Source organism: Myiozetetes cayanensis, unplaced genomic scaffold, assembly GCF_022539395.1.
Source record: "Myiozetetes cayanensis isolate MyiCay16 unplaced genomic scaffold, myiCay2020 scf3, whole genome shotgun sequence".
NCBI classification, from domain to species: domain Eukaryota; kingdom Metazoa; phylum Chordata; class Aves; order Passeriformes; family Tyrannidae; genus Myiozetetes; species Myiozetetes cayanensis.
The window spans coordinates 53,564,025-53,581,321 of NW_026087521.1; the positions used below are offsets into that span (position 1 = coordinate 53,564,025).

At 44.1% G+C, this 17,297-nt stretch overlaps 2 protein-coding genes across 5 annotated transcripts in view; one reads left to right on the forward strand and one right to left on the reverse strand.

The window, feature by feature from the left end:
- The window catches only part of TIMP3 (TIMP metallopeptidase inhibitor 3), a 37,999-nt gene extending 32,600 nt beyond the window's left edge, over window positions 1–5,399 (reverse strand). The window contains exon 1 of the mRNA XM_050323719.1: window positions 5,069–5,399. Within this exon, the coding sequence (XP_050179676.1) occupies window positions 5,069–5,192 (124 nt within the window). The 5' untranslated portion in view covers window positions 5,193–5,399. The remainder of the gene's footprint in view (window positions 1–5,068) is intronic.
- Window positions 1–17,297, forward strand: part of SYN3 (synapsin III) — a 196,793-nt gene that overhangs the window by 97,578 nt on the left and 81,918 nt on the right. The window lies entirely within an intron of this gene.

Here is a 17,297-nt window from a genome sequence, read left to right on the forward strand (position 1 = left end):
ACTCTGAAAGTGCAGGACTAACAGTATTTAGTGTCTTGGAAAACGGGAAGTGCACTGATGAAGCTGAGAATTAATTGTCACCTTATGCCACTTCTCCTGTGGTCAAACAATCAAATCTGCTCTTCCTGAAAAACAGACATGAATAAATATGCAGGTCCTTCCCAAACCCAGATGAAAACTTTCTAAGCTAAAAAATACTAATATTGCATATGGCTGTATATAACTATGTTCCCACCAGCCCACTTCTTTCCAGAAATATTAGAAGAGCAATTGGCAGTTGGAGAGTTCTAAAGATCATGTGGGAAATCAATGAAAATTACAAGGAAAGAAATGTCTACATAAAGCAAGGAGCTCCAAGGCTTAACTTTAGAACATCTGGCTCTCCGCTGGCTCAGAGGTCTTGCTGGAGGTACTTCCTGCAAGAAATAAGGAGCATGCATATGCAATAGTAAAAAGATACAACATTCTGCACTACATCTTCCAAACAGTACTTTCCACCACTTTTATTTTTTAATACATACATCTGGAGAAGTGACTAACTCCAGACCCTACAAGGTGATCTCCCTCTTCTCATATGGACTTAAAATGGCACATATTAAAAAAAAAAAAAAAAAAAATCACAGAGAAGCAACTTCTACCTCCACTTCTGCTAAACACAACAATTCAATTGAGAATGGCCATCTGTCTGCCAGAAGACATGACCAGGCACAAGGAACACTCTTTCACCACAGCTTTTACCAGGGACATTGGAATTCCATAAAAGTTAAACAAATCTCCTCAATTTCTTCCCACGTAAAACGAAATTTGCAGGACTTTATTTTTTTAATTTTGTTAAGCTTTACAGGACATTTCTCAGATTTCCTGCTTCTAAAATGCCTCAAAGGGAAATCCAGTCTAAAAATAAAACCACATCATTACTTCCTCAAGAGAAGTCTGATTCCAAAGCGGATAAAACACTTTTGCAACCATTACCACAACATATAGCTCAAAAATTTGTTTTACATTCAGCTCAACTCAAAAGGTTGGTATAATTAATTTGAGCTGGTTTATTTTAACTTTTAAACTAATCTGGCAGATCTCACCTGTCTGCCCTAGAAGCTAAGACAGCACATGGGACCTCACTACAGAGTCTATGTCAAAGTAAAGAACATGTTCAAAATCTCATCTATGATCAAGTTGTTCTGCGTATCACTTTCAGCTTCTTAGGGAGAAGGCAGAATGATCAATTCAAATAAACCAGTGAAAGGACAGGTTTGCAATTAGGTGCTTAGACTTTGGACCAAACAAATTCAATACCTTTCTCCTTCTCTGCTGATTCTTTCTTCCTCTTCTCCTATCACATTCTCAGTTCAAAGGAAGGGAGCCACTGCAGGCATTTTGAACTCAGTGCTATGGGCATAGGAGGATGGAGTGAAGACTGGCTTCCACTAAGGGACTCTTAAGAGCTTACCTTCACCTCCCCAAAGCTTGTCAACCTCAACTCATCAAAACAGGTTCTTTAGAATAGACAGAAGCACTACCCACTGGTATCCTTGCTGAAACAGGTATTTCTTCCCCCAACACAAACCATACAAAGGAATTTTGAGCTCCTTTGAACTTAGGTAAGAGACAGCTAATAGTGCCACAGCTCTCTTCTGAAATATACACACAAGATGAAAGTAAGATAGCTGTGGAGTGGACAAAGTACTTTATCACTTGTAGACTCTTTTGTCAAATTGCAATATCACATATTTTCCCCTCTTTTTTTGGGTTTGTTTTTTTTTTTTTGTAAGGGGATTTGGGGCAGAGGGTGCCAGGCAGGAGGTGTTTTTCCAAACCTGTGAATTCAACATTCAGCAGCAAAACTCAAAAGTTCCTGCTGCTCCTGCAAAAAAAAAAGGACAAACAAGTCCCTTTCATGTCAGCTATGTCCAGCTGGAAATGTCACAGCTTTGTCACAAAGGAACAAAGCATGCCTGGTGTCTGTTCTTTCAAAAGATCCCTTAATTCAAACAAAAGAAAAATATTCACATCTGGAAGGGGTCGTAGGCAGAGGGCGGGAGTGGAGGAAGCAAAGTTCAGATGGCAAGTCATAGCAATTGCAGTTTGTCTAATTATTGTACTGCCTGTTCTGGCACTTATTGATCCAGTCAGGAAAGAAAGCTAAGAGTTAAAACAGCAATTTTATTATTTATTGACCTCAGAGGGCCAGATAAGACACACCTCTTCACTTTTGCTCCATTCATCATGCTGGAACACTCAGGCTGAGTGAAAAGACCCCTTATGACCAGTCTGGCAGTAGCGCCTCTCTTTTTTTTTCCCCTTCCCTCCTCTTTTTAATTAAAAAAAAAAAAAATTATTATGTATGAAGTCCAAGCTTCCTTTAGAAGACCACAGCCTTCACTTTCAAAGGATGTACATATAGAAATACTGCCCTTCCCAGAGGGTTTATTTGACCATCTGTTTCTGTAAAGATTAAAACATTCTAATGACTGCAGGGTTGGGAGACTGCACCAGAATAGAGCCACTGGCAGATGAAAAATTAAAGGAGAAGAGAATAAACTTGACAGTAGGACTTGACTGGCTAGGCATGCAACACAAACAGTAAAAGTTTGCATTACAGTCCTAAACTACAAGTTTTCTCCTTCTTCAAAATTCAGTGCTTCTGAAGATGAAAAGCCTCTCCAAGGCTGCCACCTAGCTAGTTAATTTCTTGTATTGTTTAGGAGCTATTTTAAAAGCCTCTTTTGCTCCAGCCCTTACTGCACTGACTCCTCCCTTCAGAGCTGGTATTTTGTCAGGAGTTTCAAGCGCGATAAAAACTTGCTGCCAAGTCCCTTTCTTCCCCACAATGTGTTTTATAACCCAGCGTGTAGTTTAGTCTGTCTAAACACTGCACTAGTACACTGCCATCAGTTTCCATGGAGATGATTAACTCCTCCAGAGCCAGAAAGCTTTAGTGGGCTTTTTTCCCTTTCCAATATGAAGAACATGACAGCATTTACTAAAACCAGCCTACAGAAACATCACATTTTCCAGACAGTTCTAGCAAACATAAGGATTTACTTTTGCTTCAACCCATCACCGAGCTGCAGTCTTAACCAAACTTGCATTCGAGTCATCTACTGGAATGAGTTGCTTTTTCCCCTCATGCTTCTCCTCCTTTGCATTGCTCTGATGTCTGAAGGCATGACAGCCCCACAGACATCAACTTTTTGAAATACTATGTCTTAGAGCAAAGCCAAGGCTTGAGATACAATTAAGAGTCCAGAACAGAGAAAGGAAAGATGAAGGAGATGACGCTGAACTCAACCAGGAATCAGAGTAGAAAACAGAAAGACTTTGTCCTAAAGCTTAGGAGCACTGTTACATGAAACTTCATAGTTTACTATACTCCTGGTCACTTACGCATCTAGGAAAAATATACTGTGTGTATTCATCACAAAAATTTATTTAACACCATTTTAAGAAGTGGAATTAAACTGAAAACTACTCTTAATCTAGTATAACATGACCTAATCAGAGCAAGAAAGTAGACCTTCTCCCAAAATGCAGCTAATGAAGACCATGTGCTGCTATCAGCTTTAGCTGTGGAAAAATCGTTTCCCAGTCTCCCTTTCACAGAAAGGACAATATCTCTGGCAGTTGCCACTTAGGTGTCATACTTGTTGATCCCAACTATGAAAATGGCAACAGAACTTTGGATGCTGCAGTTTCCTGGAAAAATCTGCCAGTAGAAAACTATTTTATAAATGTTTTCCAGGTTATCATCACTGAAGCAAACTGTAACCTTCCCAGCACTTTTAACATGTAATGGGTTTTTTGGCATTCAAAAGCAGACACGTTGTATAAACTAGACATGAATAACCATGCATAACTGCAGTTTCTGTAGAAGAACTAAAGGTAAGAGACAGCCAAGCTTACTGGCAAAAGATCTAACTTGAAAGAGCCACTGGCAGGGTTCATAGCTACGGGTGTTCTGCTGCAGTGACAATTATTTTCTATTTGACTTTCATAGCAGTTGCCAGAAGGACTTCTTTGCAGACTCCACTTGGAGTCAGTACCATGTGGGTACCAGCAGTGCAAAGTCCCCCAAACCCCTCTTACGTTGTGCTACTAAGGCAACCTACAGAGAAGGTAAGAGGTTTCACTTGTGCCATCCACTCACGACTGATGAAGTGACAGCCTGGATTTACCATTACATGGACATGTGTCCAGTATTAACTCAGAGGACACTACTATTTGATTTTATATACTTTGCCACAGAACATTTACCAAGCAGTAACTGTACTTTGTTAACCACCCTTGGCTACAAACAAAGAACTTGAGATCAGTCTCTATTACCACCTCCTCAGAGATTTTTGGTGTTGTCCTTGTCTCTTATCTAAAGTTAGTGTAGTGAACCCCTAAGGATCCTAAAACCCACAGCAGAGAACGTGAGTCAGGATTCAACAGAAGTGTTTTAACTTTCCCAAAAGCAGGCACGTTTGCATAGCTCCCAAATCTCCAAAGATCGCAGCGTCGCAGGCAGAAAGTGCAGAGACACTTGTTATCTGCTTCTCCAGCCCTTCCCCAAAGTTACAGGCGCAGCACCACAAGGCTATGTGAGCCGCATCTCCCATACCAGCAGCCAGGTCGGTTTCCGTGCTTGGGAGAACCCATCCTAATCCTGCCTTCTAGTTTTTGTCACCAAGTTGTGGAGTAAATTTTATCAGCCCACACCTCCAGTTGTGTTTTTGTCCTGCTGTAGGAAACATGCCACTTCGACAACTCCTGATTTCTTTAAAGGACTTACGGGAGAGGCTGCCGCGGGACAGGGCTTGGGAGAGCTGGGCGGGGGTCCGCCACTACGCGCCTCTCCTCTTACCCACCCAGGCGTCTGCGGCAGCGATGGAGCCAAACCCGCTCTTGAAAAGTCGGGTTCCCCCCTCACCAGTTTAACCCGCCGCACCTCTGTTTTCACTGGGTGACTCGCGGGACGAGGGCTCCTTGCGGTGACAGCCCGACTGCTGCCCGCACCCCCTCGGGCTCCCGGGAACTCTCCAGCTGCCCCCAGCCCGGGAGCCCTCCCGGCGCGGGCGGCACTTACCGATGTCGGAGTTGCAGAACGCGTCCTGCGGGTGGATGGGGACGCAAGTGCAAGCCTCCACCACCAAGTCCCGCAGGCTCCAGCTGCAGAGGAACACGGCGAGGAAGCTCAGCCACGCCGTCATGCTGCCCCCCGAGGTGCTGCCTCCTCACTTCTGCGGAGCGGGAGGCGGCCGCTGTTGCGCTCGCCTGACTTTACTCTCGCTTCCTAAACAGCCCGTGCACCGCTGCTGCCTTGCCCGCAGCCTGCACTTCGCCTCTCTCTCTCTCTGTCTGTCTGTCTGTCTGTCTCTGGGCGGGCAGGGCAGGGCAGGGCAGCGCTGTCTCGGCGGGACGCGCAGGGCTGAGGCGGTGCGGGCCGGGGCCGGCGCGCGCGGTTATAGCCCGGATCGCGCCCGCTCGGGCTCCGGGGGCGCCGCCGCGCGCGGCCAATGGCAGCGCCGCATGAGCTCATCGGCGGGAGCGGCCGGGGCGGGGCCGCCGCCACAGCGCCTTATACGGAGTGGTGCGGCCGCGCCGCCGGCCCCGCTCGCAGGGGGAGGCTGCGGCCGCGACCGCGACCCGCGCTCCCCCGGTGCCGCGGGGGGTTGAAACTCTTACATCACTGTTAGCCCTACCTCTGGCTGCCCGTCCCCAGGCCGTCAGTGCCCCGGCGGGCCCGGCCCCGCGGAGTCCGCTCCCCGCCAAACCCAGGCAGGACCGGCCGCCCCGCGCCGCTCCTCAGGGCGCGGAGGGGCCCTTGGAAAACACGCGCGGGGTTTGTGGTTCGCTCGGAAAGCTTGGGCTGTTTCCCTTGAAAACCATCTGAGCTGTCTCGCAAGCTGAGTTTCAGCTGAAGGCGGCGGTGACACTGTGTTCCAAGGGGCTTTACAGGCAGCGGGCAGAAAACGCAGAAGTGCGGCGCGCTGCTTCTTTTCCTCTTTCAACAGGCAGTGGAAAGGGGACGTAGGAAAAGAAGGACAAGACCTGGCTGAACTGTAAACCAGGATGTCGCCCTGCGTGTTTTCAATCCTCCCTCTTCTGCCACCCCACCACCATCACCCATCGCTTCCTCTGTTCAGGGCTTTCGGAGAGAAAGGGGTCATAAACTGCTAACACCGAGCTGGAAAAAGCAGTGTCGTATCTACCCAGGCACTACCAGCATTTAATCTCAAAGTGTATTTCAGCAGAGCAGCTTTAGCGGAATTTATAGAAATGTCCTATTTGTTTTGGTTTGCCTTATCCCCTCTCGGAGCCTTAAATTTCTGTCAGCTGTAGAAATGTAAATGTTATAGAAGAGCTGGGACTCTAAGGAAGGAGATTGCCAGCTGCAAGATACAGCCAGCCTTATTATCCTGCAAAGGGGACTGAGGGGTGATTAATCACAGTATCAAACCAGTGTATATAATGTCAGAGTACTTTCTGTGGGGTTTACAAGACTTAAGCACATCTAATTATAAATTATGCTGGTATTAAAGGCCAGGGACCAGCTGTCCTAAATTTCTAAATAGTCAGCTAAGTCTTTAGATTTACAATTCTGCTCCATCTGGGTGAAGCACAGCCTGCCTACACCTTTTCTTTAATCGTACCGTCCATATAAAATTAAAATCTCCCATCTTGTGGAAGCATAGGCTTTTATTTGGAGCATCAGTAGTGAAAAGCTTCAAGGTGGGTGTTGTCAGTAGGGATCAAGGTTACAATGCCAACAATGGGAAACACAAGTTCCTATCCTTGCTGTGACACAGGCAACCTGCGTGACAACTTTGCCTCACTGTGCTTCAAATCCCTGTGTAATGGGATAATAGTGATGGGAGCTGCTCAGGAATGTGTATTAGTGAACACACTGAAAAAATTAGATGGTATGGAGTTGCTAACGGGTCATATAAGTATCTATGAGACAGGGTATTAAATAGGTCATTAAATTTATACACGTCAGTGACTGAATCATTGGGCCCAAGTTGCAATATGAGAAATTCTGTGCAAAAACACTTCAGGTGTTTGGACTATTGGTTCAAGGTACTACAACTGAAGTTGAATCCATCAGATTGGATGGACTCTCGTTCAGCCTCACTGGGTGTAAACAAGGAACAACTCCACCAACCTCAGCAGAGTAACATGGAAGAAAAATGAGGTGTGTCTGGCACTCTCATTGTTTCTTTCTTGTTGTAAAAAGTTTGATATCACCAACATCATGATACACCTGGTCTATCAACAATCTCAGATCAATATCTGAGAGAAGTGGAGTTATTCCAGAACCTGACACTGGTGTAAATAAGGGAGAGTTTGGCCCACACACAACTAGATTATAATCACAGCTCCAGCACCACCTCCCTTCGCTCTCTGGCCAAGTAACTCCTCTGAGTATGTTTCTTCATTTCTATAATAACACCTTTCCAGTGTCTTCTGAGGACTAACAAGCTAAATGCTTTGTAATAAGCTTTTAAGCTGTTGGGTGCTGTGTAAATGCTGTGTCTATGGTACACAGATGCAAGACACATTCAGAGAAGAGAAACCCTTCAGTCACCTTCTCACTTTCTGAAATGGGAGAGGAAGAAGACTAGAAATCATTGATGTTCCACAGGGCCCTCCAAGGCATGGAAGTAGCTTGTTGACAGTGAGGCTGACCAAGCTTGTTAAAATTACACCAAGTTTGTTCTGATTGCAGGAACTAATTCACTTTTCAGATATAATCCAGGGAAGTAATAGGATGAAAAGGAGAGACATAGCTTGATCCAGGGCTGGAGCACACCTGTTTGGAAGGGGTGGTGTGCAGACTGTATGGGAAGGCTTACCATTATCTTCTATATCACTGTTTGGGAGTTGATTCAGAAATTTTTGTAATGCTTATATTATAATTGCCTGGAGTAGTAGTGCCTGTATTTGGTCAGGGCTTAGCTGATTCACCTGCTTCTTTGACACTTAAATATTCTTTTTCAAAGAGATTAACTTCTCTATCATAGAAGAGATGCAGTTTTTTCAACCAGGACTGGATACTGTACAATAAGAACAGTATTTATTTTTCACCTAAAGAGTACATTTCACACACAGAAACCAGAGTGCCTTATTTTTTTAAATTACAGGTAAATGATACTCAGGAAAGCTCAGTCTGGCAATTGGCCTGCTCGAGGCCTTTGTTAAATCATTTAACCTCCCTGTATATTCATTTTATCATCTGTAAATAGAGATATTGTATGTTATCCTCTGATAATATCAATTAGATATTTGATATTTGCCTCTCCCCTTTAAGACCTACCAGTACAGTGAAGTCTGGAAGGGACAGGCAGGGATTCTGAGTGTTTTCTTATATGAGAAAATATTGACAATGTTGTCAGAGTAACACAAGGTTGATGAAGGAACTGAAAGGAGAATTCTCTCTGAATTCCTGCTCTATGCCCTATCTGCATGGGAGAAATTGCAAAGGGAAAAAAGTAAAATAAAAAACTATCATTCTGCTCTTTTGCTCAGATAAAACTTTAAGCCTTATATGGCCATAAAAAATGTAGCAGAGAAAGAAGGAGAAAATAAAGAGCTTGATCTTCATATGAGAAAATTAGAGTTCACGTTTGGTTAATGTCACCAAATAAAGAAATCTATGTTATTCCAGTCCTCCATCAAGAAACACAGTGTTGAGCACAATTAAGGATCTCTCTGCTTTACTGGGCAGCCACACAACTTCATGCTGTGATCTTGTCAGATCCCACAAGCTAAGCATGACTGGGCTGGATCAATAGTTGGTGTGAAAATTCCCAGGGAAAGCCATGTCCCACAGGTGTTGTTGACTGAGCAAAGTGGCCTTCTTCCCTCCATCCTGCATGAATGTGTGCAGGCAGTGCTAGGGGGCACTGCGCTGCAAGAGATGGTTGCATCCTTCACGGATGAAGCTGGATTCTTTGCAATGTCTAAGTAATCGATTATGTGGAAAAGGAAAAACGTTAAGCTGTTTGTCTTACTTAAATTTCAGGAAAGAGAACTACTTTTTGCTTACACAGATACTCACAGCTGTTTACATCACGAGCAGATTAATAATGTCATTTTTCTTCCACAAGTCCTGCTTGTGGCTAGAAAGAACCATCCCGGAACTAGGGGCAGAGATTGAGATAAAAGCACTTTGGGCTATTCCTTCAAGATGCGTAAGGTGTTGCTGTAAATAAACTAAAGGCATGTTCACTTGCCTTCCGATCACATTTCATTGTGAGGGATGCGACCTGCCTCAGTACAGAAGGGCTTTACCAAACTATAGCAACTGCTGGCCAAAAAAAAGAAAGCAGGGGTGGGGGGAGGGGGAGTAGGGGGTGGAGAGATAGAGAGACATACTCCCCACTGCCACCAGAGAAAAATACCCTGGCACATGTAGTCGCTGAAAACACTCCAGCTCATCACCAAATCTCAGGTAGCTTAAACTGAGCATGGCATAAATGAAATCAGGACACTTCAGCCTGCAGTTCAACAGTCCTGCCACCTCCATAACAGCATATAAATTTTAAAGGCTTCTGAAGTATGGTCATTTTTCTATTTTATTTTTCAACAGTAAATTGACTTGATTCACGAGCACGGAGTCTTGCCATTAGCATTCTGAGTTGTCCAGCTGACAAGTTGCTCAAAAGCATCCTCTTGTCTGAAAAACTTTTCTTGAAGTCAGTGATCTTCATATCTTTTACACCAGCTCAGCATCACACCCTCTAGAAGGCTTCATTGTTTTTCTGCTTTTATGCAGCAGGTGGGAAAGGATAGGTGTTTTCAAAGCTATCTGATGTCCTTTTTCACAGCACACTCATGCCATCTCGTAGGACAGTACAGAGTGGTCATGCATTGCATTAGCAAGAGATTCTCATATTTCTTGGTTATCTGTTTCTTTTTCAGTACACTGTTTCTTTTCTAACACTGTCCTTTGAGACGATGTTTTTTTAAAAAATGTTCGTATTTGCTATGATTTATAAGTGCGAAAAAGTTGGAAAAAGTCCTCTTCTATTAATTCATCCATTGTATCAGTGAACTTTATATGCTATTTAAAATGAGAAGACTCTTTCTTCAAAAATGTCTTTGATTCTATAAATACATAGAAAAAATTCATTTGATCTCTTTCCCTGAGGTTGCAAAGGAATTATGTCACCTTCCTGTCTGCAAGCCAGACATAGGTAACACTCCATCCCATTCCCAAGCTTTTCATTCGAGGTGCACCATAAAATCTTCATCAGCTCTAATGTTTTTGTACTGTGTTCAGTCTTCAAGGATCCTTTATAGATTGTGCCCACTGAGAGTGCTCAGCCTGGGAGCAGACCATAGGCACCATGTGTCACCAGGAATATTACATTATAAAGGGTTGTGGAATATGAAATCACCCTGTCGGTAGTGCGGGGATCTCCAGTCAGGCTGTGATGTGGCATCAGCTGCAGAAGAGTAACAAGGAAATATCTTTTAACAGCCTTATCAGGCTGAAAATGTTTCCTGCACATGACTGTGCTCTTTGGCCCAAATCCAGCAAAACACTAAGGCACATGTTCAACTTTAAGCACACAAGATGCTCTACTGAAGTCAACAGAACCATTTACATGCACAAAGTTAAATATAAGCTTAAGTGCATTTCTGGACCAGGGCCAAAGGGCTCAGTACCATGCAGGGTTCAAGTCAGGAGGCTGTGATTAGATGGTCTGACAGAATCCGGGAGGGAAGGACACAATGTGATTTGCTTTGTTCTACCTACCTATGCCTCATTCCAAGCAATTAATTTTCTCTCATTTTTGTTTATAATAAGTCTTTCCACTTCTCTTTTTTTGCTTTCTTGCTGTTGTAGCCATTTCCAAATTGAAGTTATGTTTTCCATTTTAAACCCTTCTAAATGGCATCCATAGCTCCAAGTGACTGAACAAAGAGATTTCAAATAGATGAAGTGCTTCAAATGGTAATAAGAGCTGGTGTTCCCAGAGCTTTGGAGGCTCTGCACTAAGCACAGAAGAGATCGAGAGCAATTGAAAATCACTTCTCTGTTGTTCCTTTGTATGAACTGGTTTCTGGCTTATGCAATGCACAGTAATTAAAATTACTGGAATGCCTCACATTTTTAAGAGCTTTAAGGCAGCTCTGTGGCGTTGTGGCCGGCAGAGTTCATGAGCAGATTCATGGCTCCAGTCGACATCTGACGTTTCTATCCACGTAACCTGAAGAAGATGATATCTTTGTAGAGGCCTTGGTGGGGAGCTTGAGGAAGAAGGGGTAGACATGGAAAACCAGTAACATCTGCTCCCTGCATCAGCTTCATGAGCAGCTATGGGGCAAGTCTTCTTTTTGGTGAGACAAGAGCCTAAAGGTTGGTGCGGTCGTCAGAGACCTCGTTGCTTTCTCTCACTGTAGCCTTAGTGTCCTGCTCAAATTCAAGTGTGGGACAGCACTTATACATTCTCTATCTGCCACTGTAATATCAGATACTCATAGTGTCTCCTCCTAGATACTGTCCAGGAAATGTCTCTTTCTGTGAGAGAGGGTTTGCATTTGAGTGCTGGCCACTGAAGTTGCTGTGTGCTTCTTGTGGTGTTCCAAACAGCCCCCAAATGTTTAGCAGACAGAGAGCCTGGCAGACTGGCATGTTGCTCTGCTCGCAACAGGTTGCCCTCCCTGTGATGAGGTTTGCTCTGTTTGGCAGTGGTAAGGAAGTACCTTGGTGCTTTTTCATCCCCGGCACAGTCCAGAATTTCATTTTGTTATTTTCCAGTTTTATCACTGAAGGTGGCTGACCGCTACATCCTTGGCCTTCTCTGAAGAGTTGCCCTGGCTTCTCACAGTGGTGATTTGCCACAGAGGAGCAGGAGAGCTGAATACAGCCTTACTTGGGAGGGGAGCTGACTGAGAATATGGCTTTTTTGGCACGCTGAGCAGATAGATACTTCTCCATTCACACCTCTGCCTCTCACCAGCCTTCTGAAGGGATGGACTGAGTGTGCTCCCTCATCTCTCAGCATAATCTTTCTCCCCTTCTCCTACACACCAAAGGGCACTGTGAGGATACACCAGCCTCCACAACCTGGTGTGAGTATAGGGAGGTAGAGAAAGACACCAGGCAGGAGACAATAGTTCTGTATCTCTTAGACCATCCTGAGGCTAGCAGAACTTCAGTCTCTCCATATGGAGTAGGTCACCCAGTCCCTAGGATGTGCCACAGGTTTCAAAGCATGTTGGAATCCTCTGAAATCACCATACGTGGGAAAAGCAAGAGCAGAACCAGGGGCCTGGACTTCCTCTTTTTGTTTCTTTAATGAGCCTGGAGATAGTGTCAGTCTGTCAGGTCTGAAGAAAGGGTCTTTTCTTTACCTGCAGAACAGGTGCAACTGCAGGAAAAGTTGCTGTCTCTTGCTTCTCCCTGAACAACCTGAAAAAACTTCCTGTAAGAATAAGCCAGTGTCTTGATCTCCATAATCCAGGTGTTACTAGTTTCTCACCTGAAACTGTAAATAAAGGTGTTGGTTACAAGGACAATCTCTAATGACAAAGGCAGTGTCCCAGCAGGGAATGAACTCTGTGATTCCTGTTGTGTACGCCAGTGCACGAGCGTCAAAAGTGAGAAGCAGTTCCTTTGTGTGGAAACCCCAACAGAGATTGTTGCCTTGGCATACTGCTTTTTTTATAAATCCAAACTGACTTTTTCAATGCCTTTCTTCCTGTGTTCCCAAATCAGTGCTGTATTCCAAACAGTAGCTGACTGCTCACTTGTGGCAGAGCCTTCCCACAGGCTCACAGTTCCAGCCAATAGAGGCGGGGGAATTTCTGATGTGAGATTTCAAGGACAGATCTCTTTCTTCTCTAGAGCAAAAGGCAGCACTTCTGTTTCCTCACTCTTTTGGAATTTTTCTCCATAAATCTTGGCATACGGTGTGAGACAAAAGATGAGGAGATGGTAGATCTGCAGTCCAGAGTGAGGACTCTCATTTATTTATTGTCTTGCTCTTCCCAAGTGAAGAGCAATACTTTCCTCAAAGGACCTTTTCAGGTCAGCAGTGTGAGTTCCACATCTAATGTATTAATGTCAGCAGTGAAAAAAATATGTGTTTGATCTCCCACAAATGTGCAAAAACAGTATTCTTTCCCCACTAAAGACAGATGTAACAACCTACAGCCCCTCTTCCCCTTTCCTTTAGTCTGACGGCCCTGATTTCCTTTAATCTGACGGCCTCCACCCCTTAGTTGCACCTTTCTGTTTGCTTCTGAGGGATGTTTCAGTGCAGGATACAGAATTATGAAAAACATCACAGTGTAATTACAGAACCCTTCTGTTGATTTAGCAAAGTAGACCTGGTTTCCTTGCAAATGGTAACAGGTATTATGCAGCAAGAGTTAATCTGTAACCAGATACAGCATGGCTGGAGGCGAAGTCAAGCAACAGGGACAGAGCAAACTTCCTCTATTTTTCCTTCCCACTGAATGACAATATCTTTACCAGGGACTGTAGGGCTAGGATTATGATCACATGCATTGTTAGCAGAAGCTTAAAAACCAGTATTTCATATTGACAGAGTTCAAATCCTTTTGTTTTTAACGTGGTCTGTAGCAAGAGCAATATGGTAGCTCAAAGTTCTGTCTGCTCTTCTGATCGGGAGACACACGGCTTGCGTAAATGTGCTTGCACCCCACTGGTTCTACCCAGAAAGGACTTCCAATGCAGAGCAGAGGAGTCAGTGAAAACTACACATTGCTGGCAAGAACCAGGAGAGTATAGCACATATGTACAGATTATGTACCAGGAGTTGAGCTATGAAGGTACCAAAGCTTGAACGTGTGGTTTGAGCAAAGAAACACCCCTTTATAGCTTTGTTCTTAGTAACTCTGCCACCATATCTCACATAGAGTATTGACCAGGGCTTTAACACCACAAGTGCCCTTCTGTGGGATCCTGGACCACTCCAAGGCAATGGTTCATCTCAAGTTCTAAGAGGTTGGAGAGCTATTAAGCACTTGTAGCAGTAGCAGGTGTCCAACACTAGCTTAGTACAGCACATCCTCTTCCTCTCCCTCTCCTCTCCCCATCTTCTCCTTCTCCCTGTCCTCTCCTCTCCTTTGGTGACTGTTTGCCTATGGCTGACACGCAGCTGAGGAGCTGCTCCACAGCACAGCTCCCATTCTTGCCATCTCCCAATATCTGCAGCAGGGATTTTATGCAAGGATTAAAGGTAACTGCAAAAAGAGGCTGATCTCTTACCACACAAGCCACGAAGGTCAATGAGGAAAGTGCTCTCAGTGTAACAGTTATGCAATGCACGGGAGGAATCTACAGTTTTAATCTCGGGATAATTAATGAAAAACAACAAACAAAGAGCCGAGCAACAGCAGTTTCTACCAACAGAGACATGGTTCTTCATCAGACTTTCCCCAGTACCTGACAGTACAAAAGACAGTAGATAGACAAGCATTGTCTATCTAAGCCATATCTTTATGCTCCCTGGATTACAACCGAGCATTATTTAACCAAAATCTTGCTTCCTTTTCTCTCAGTTCAAGCTCTGTAAGATGACAACAAGCCCAGTGAGTGGAATGGTAAGAGAGGAATGGAGACCTTCTCAATGCTGGCAAATCCTTGGTGCAGCTAGAATAGAAGGCACTAATCTGGTCTCCATTTTCTCACAGGACAGCTATGGGTATACCTTCTGAAAGCATTTCAATTCTCTCTCCCACTGTTGAGACTGAATGAACTATTGCTGGGGAAAACCTTTTCCCACTGATACTTACATAAAGTCACTTTTGTTTCGAAGAATTTATTGTGCCAAAGAAGCAGGATCGTCAAGAAGAGCACTGTCTGCCTCATAGAAAGAGGGGGAGCAGGCTACGAAGGGAATTTTTTACTTCATTTGAAATCAGTTTCCCCATCTGGAATAAACCTTCACCTCTGAACGTCATATATAATGGCAAGTTAGCCTAGAGAAGGAAGTATAGCATAATCTGTACATGACTGTAGGCAAATAGCACTACAGAGAGCTGCCTGGAGGAAACCAAAACTTATTCCCAGTGAATACAGGAGCATTTCCTTCTCCTCCTTGTGGAGACAGAACCTAGCTCCTTAGCTTAGGCAATGCCTCCAACTCCCCTAAGGTGTTTCCACAAGTATCAATGCAATTACTTTTAACAATCTTTTTTTTTTTTTCCTGGTATTCTAATCTGAAGGATAAGCAATCCCAGCCATTCAGTTTTATTTTGAGAACAGGAAGGAGAAAAGAGGAGAACCTGGTGCTGAGGGGGAAAAAAAAAACCAACAAAACAACCTTATTCCATCAGGCATTTCTGGGAAGAGGGAGAAAGGGAGGGCAGCTTTTAAAGCCTTGCTCATGGCTGCATGTAAGGGATAGTTCTCAAAGGATTCCCTTAATCAGATTCTGAAGAAGATAGGCTGTCTCTTTGTAATTCACTCCATGTCTTATTCTAAGGCCATATGCTCTGGTCACATGAAGATTTACAGTCTCAAATTTACTGGCCTCAGAGAATCTGAAAGAATTATGCAAGAAGTCATGTTCCATGATAACTGAGGCCTCACACAGCCATGCTTCCTAAAAAGACTGCTTCTAACTCGATATATGGCCCCTCTAGGGCTTTGTAAGCCCTTCTGGGGAAAAGAGAAGGGGAGGAAAAAGGGGGAGCTGATGATCATTGCCATATGTGAGAAGCATCCCTGTCTGCACGTGGGTATGACGTCCGTGTTGTCGTGGAGGCTGCGCTCTGCATAGCCCCCCTGTTTCCTGTTTCCAGTCAGCATCTTGCTGCTGGAGCAGGAATCCCATATCACTCTATACTGCAGTTATAAAAGAGGAAAATGATGACCAAGGAGGGGGAAGGGGTGGGGGAAATCCTCTTAAATAGCCATGTAGGATGTCTGGGCAGGGATGTCAGCCAAGAGTCCTCAGAGGCAGTAGAAAAAGTGGGAGTTCAGCAAACAACCATTTTCTTCCTTTGACTAGTGTTCCTCAGAGACCTCAGCACTCCAGTTCTCATAGCTAATTTTAGCTATTTGTGGTTGGCCTGTTCTAATGTTCCTTTCCTATCTCTCTCACACACACTGAACCTTGGGATACTCTCTGTGGGCTGAGAGATGATGTGAAAACCTCTAATCTGAAGGTCAGATATCAAAAATGAAGTGGGATCATGAAACTGGAAGCACAATTTGCTTTTTTCCAAATAAGGGAGATATATTCATATTAGAAGTTCTTAGCATACCAACTTTGTGAGGTTTTTATAAAGTATATGAGGGGAATGACTGATTCTTGAAAATATTATGGTAACCACCAAAGATGTTATCATCCCATGGACACTGCCTTTCCTATGCAGACTATGACTGATATGCTTTCATTACTTATTGGCACTGCTCTTCATTAGCAAAACCAAAACCACATTGTCCCAAACACTGTACTGAAATATAACAGGCAGAGTGAGTCCCTGCCAAAGGGCATAGAGTACACTTTAGGGAGGGTTTAAAATTAATATAGTGACAATAAATGTGCCGTGCCAGGAGTGAGGGAGGTTGCAGCATGTGGCATTCATACTGCAGATATCATATTCATGGAACTCGGAGTCTTACCTGCTTTATGCTCCTGTGATGAATTGATGTCTTTATATCTTCCACAAAATTTGCTATACAGTGATGAATCTGATGTCCAGAGATACCACAGAGTACAAAAGAAAGGAAAAAGGTTTGGGATGACTCCTATTTCAACCAAATTTTCCCAGAGACATAAGCAACAGGTGGCACTTCTTCTAAATTTCTCATGGATTCCCTTTCCTTGTCTCCTTCCTCTCCACATACAAACTTGTTAGATGATGCTCTGCAGGCATGAAGTGTATGCTCTGAGTGATGTATGTGTGGGACTGTGGACAGCAAAGGCCATACAGGCCCTTAAGGAACCTGGAAGAGATGCTGGGTCTGCTCTTTGAGAAAATTTAGTCCAGGGCCTGGGAATCAGGTCAGTAACCTTAGTTTGAGTTGATTGATTTAAAAGGTTTTTGAGTCAGGTGAGGAATCCTGGGAAGCTGTTTAGGCAGCGAAAAGGTATTTACTGTGTCTCTCAAGAACAGGAGAGGACTATTCCTTGAGCTGACAGAGGCCAGATTTTTGTTATTAACTGGGCAGAGACCCTTGGGTTTGTGTTGGACCAGAAATAAAAGACTGACTAGAGTATGCTGGACAAGACTGCCTGTAGCACCCTGCTCTGGCTGGCAGGAAGCAGTCAGTCTGCATATAAAACAAACCTCATGAGCTGCCCATGGTATTCTTTGTGCCCTGC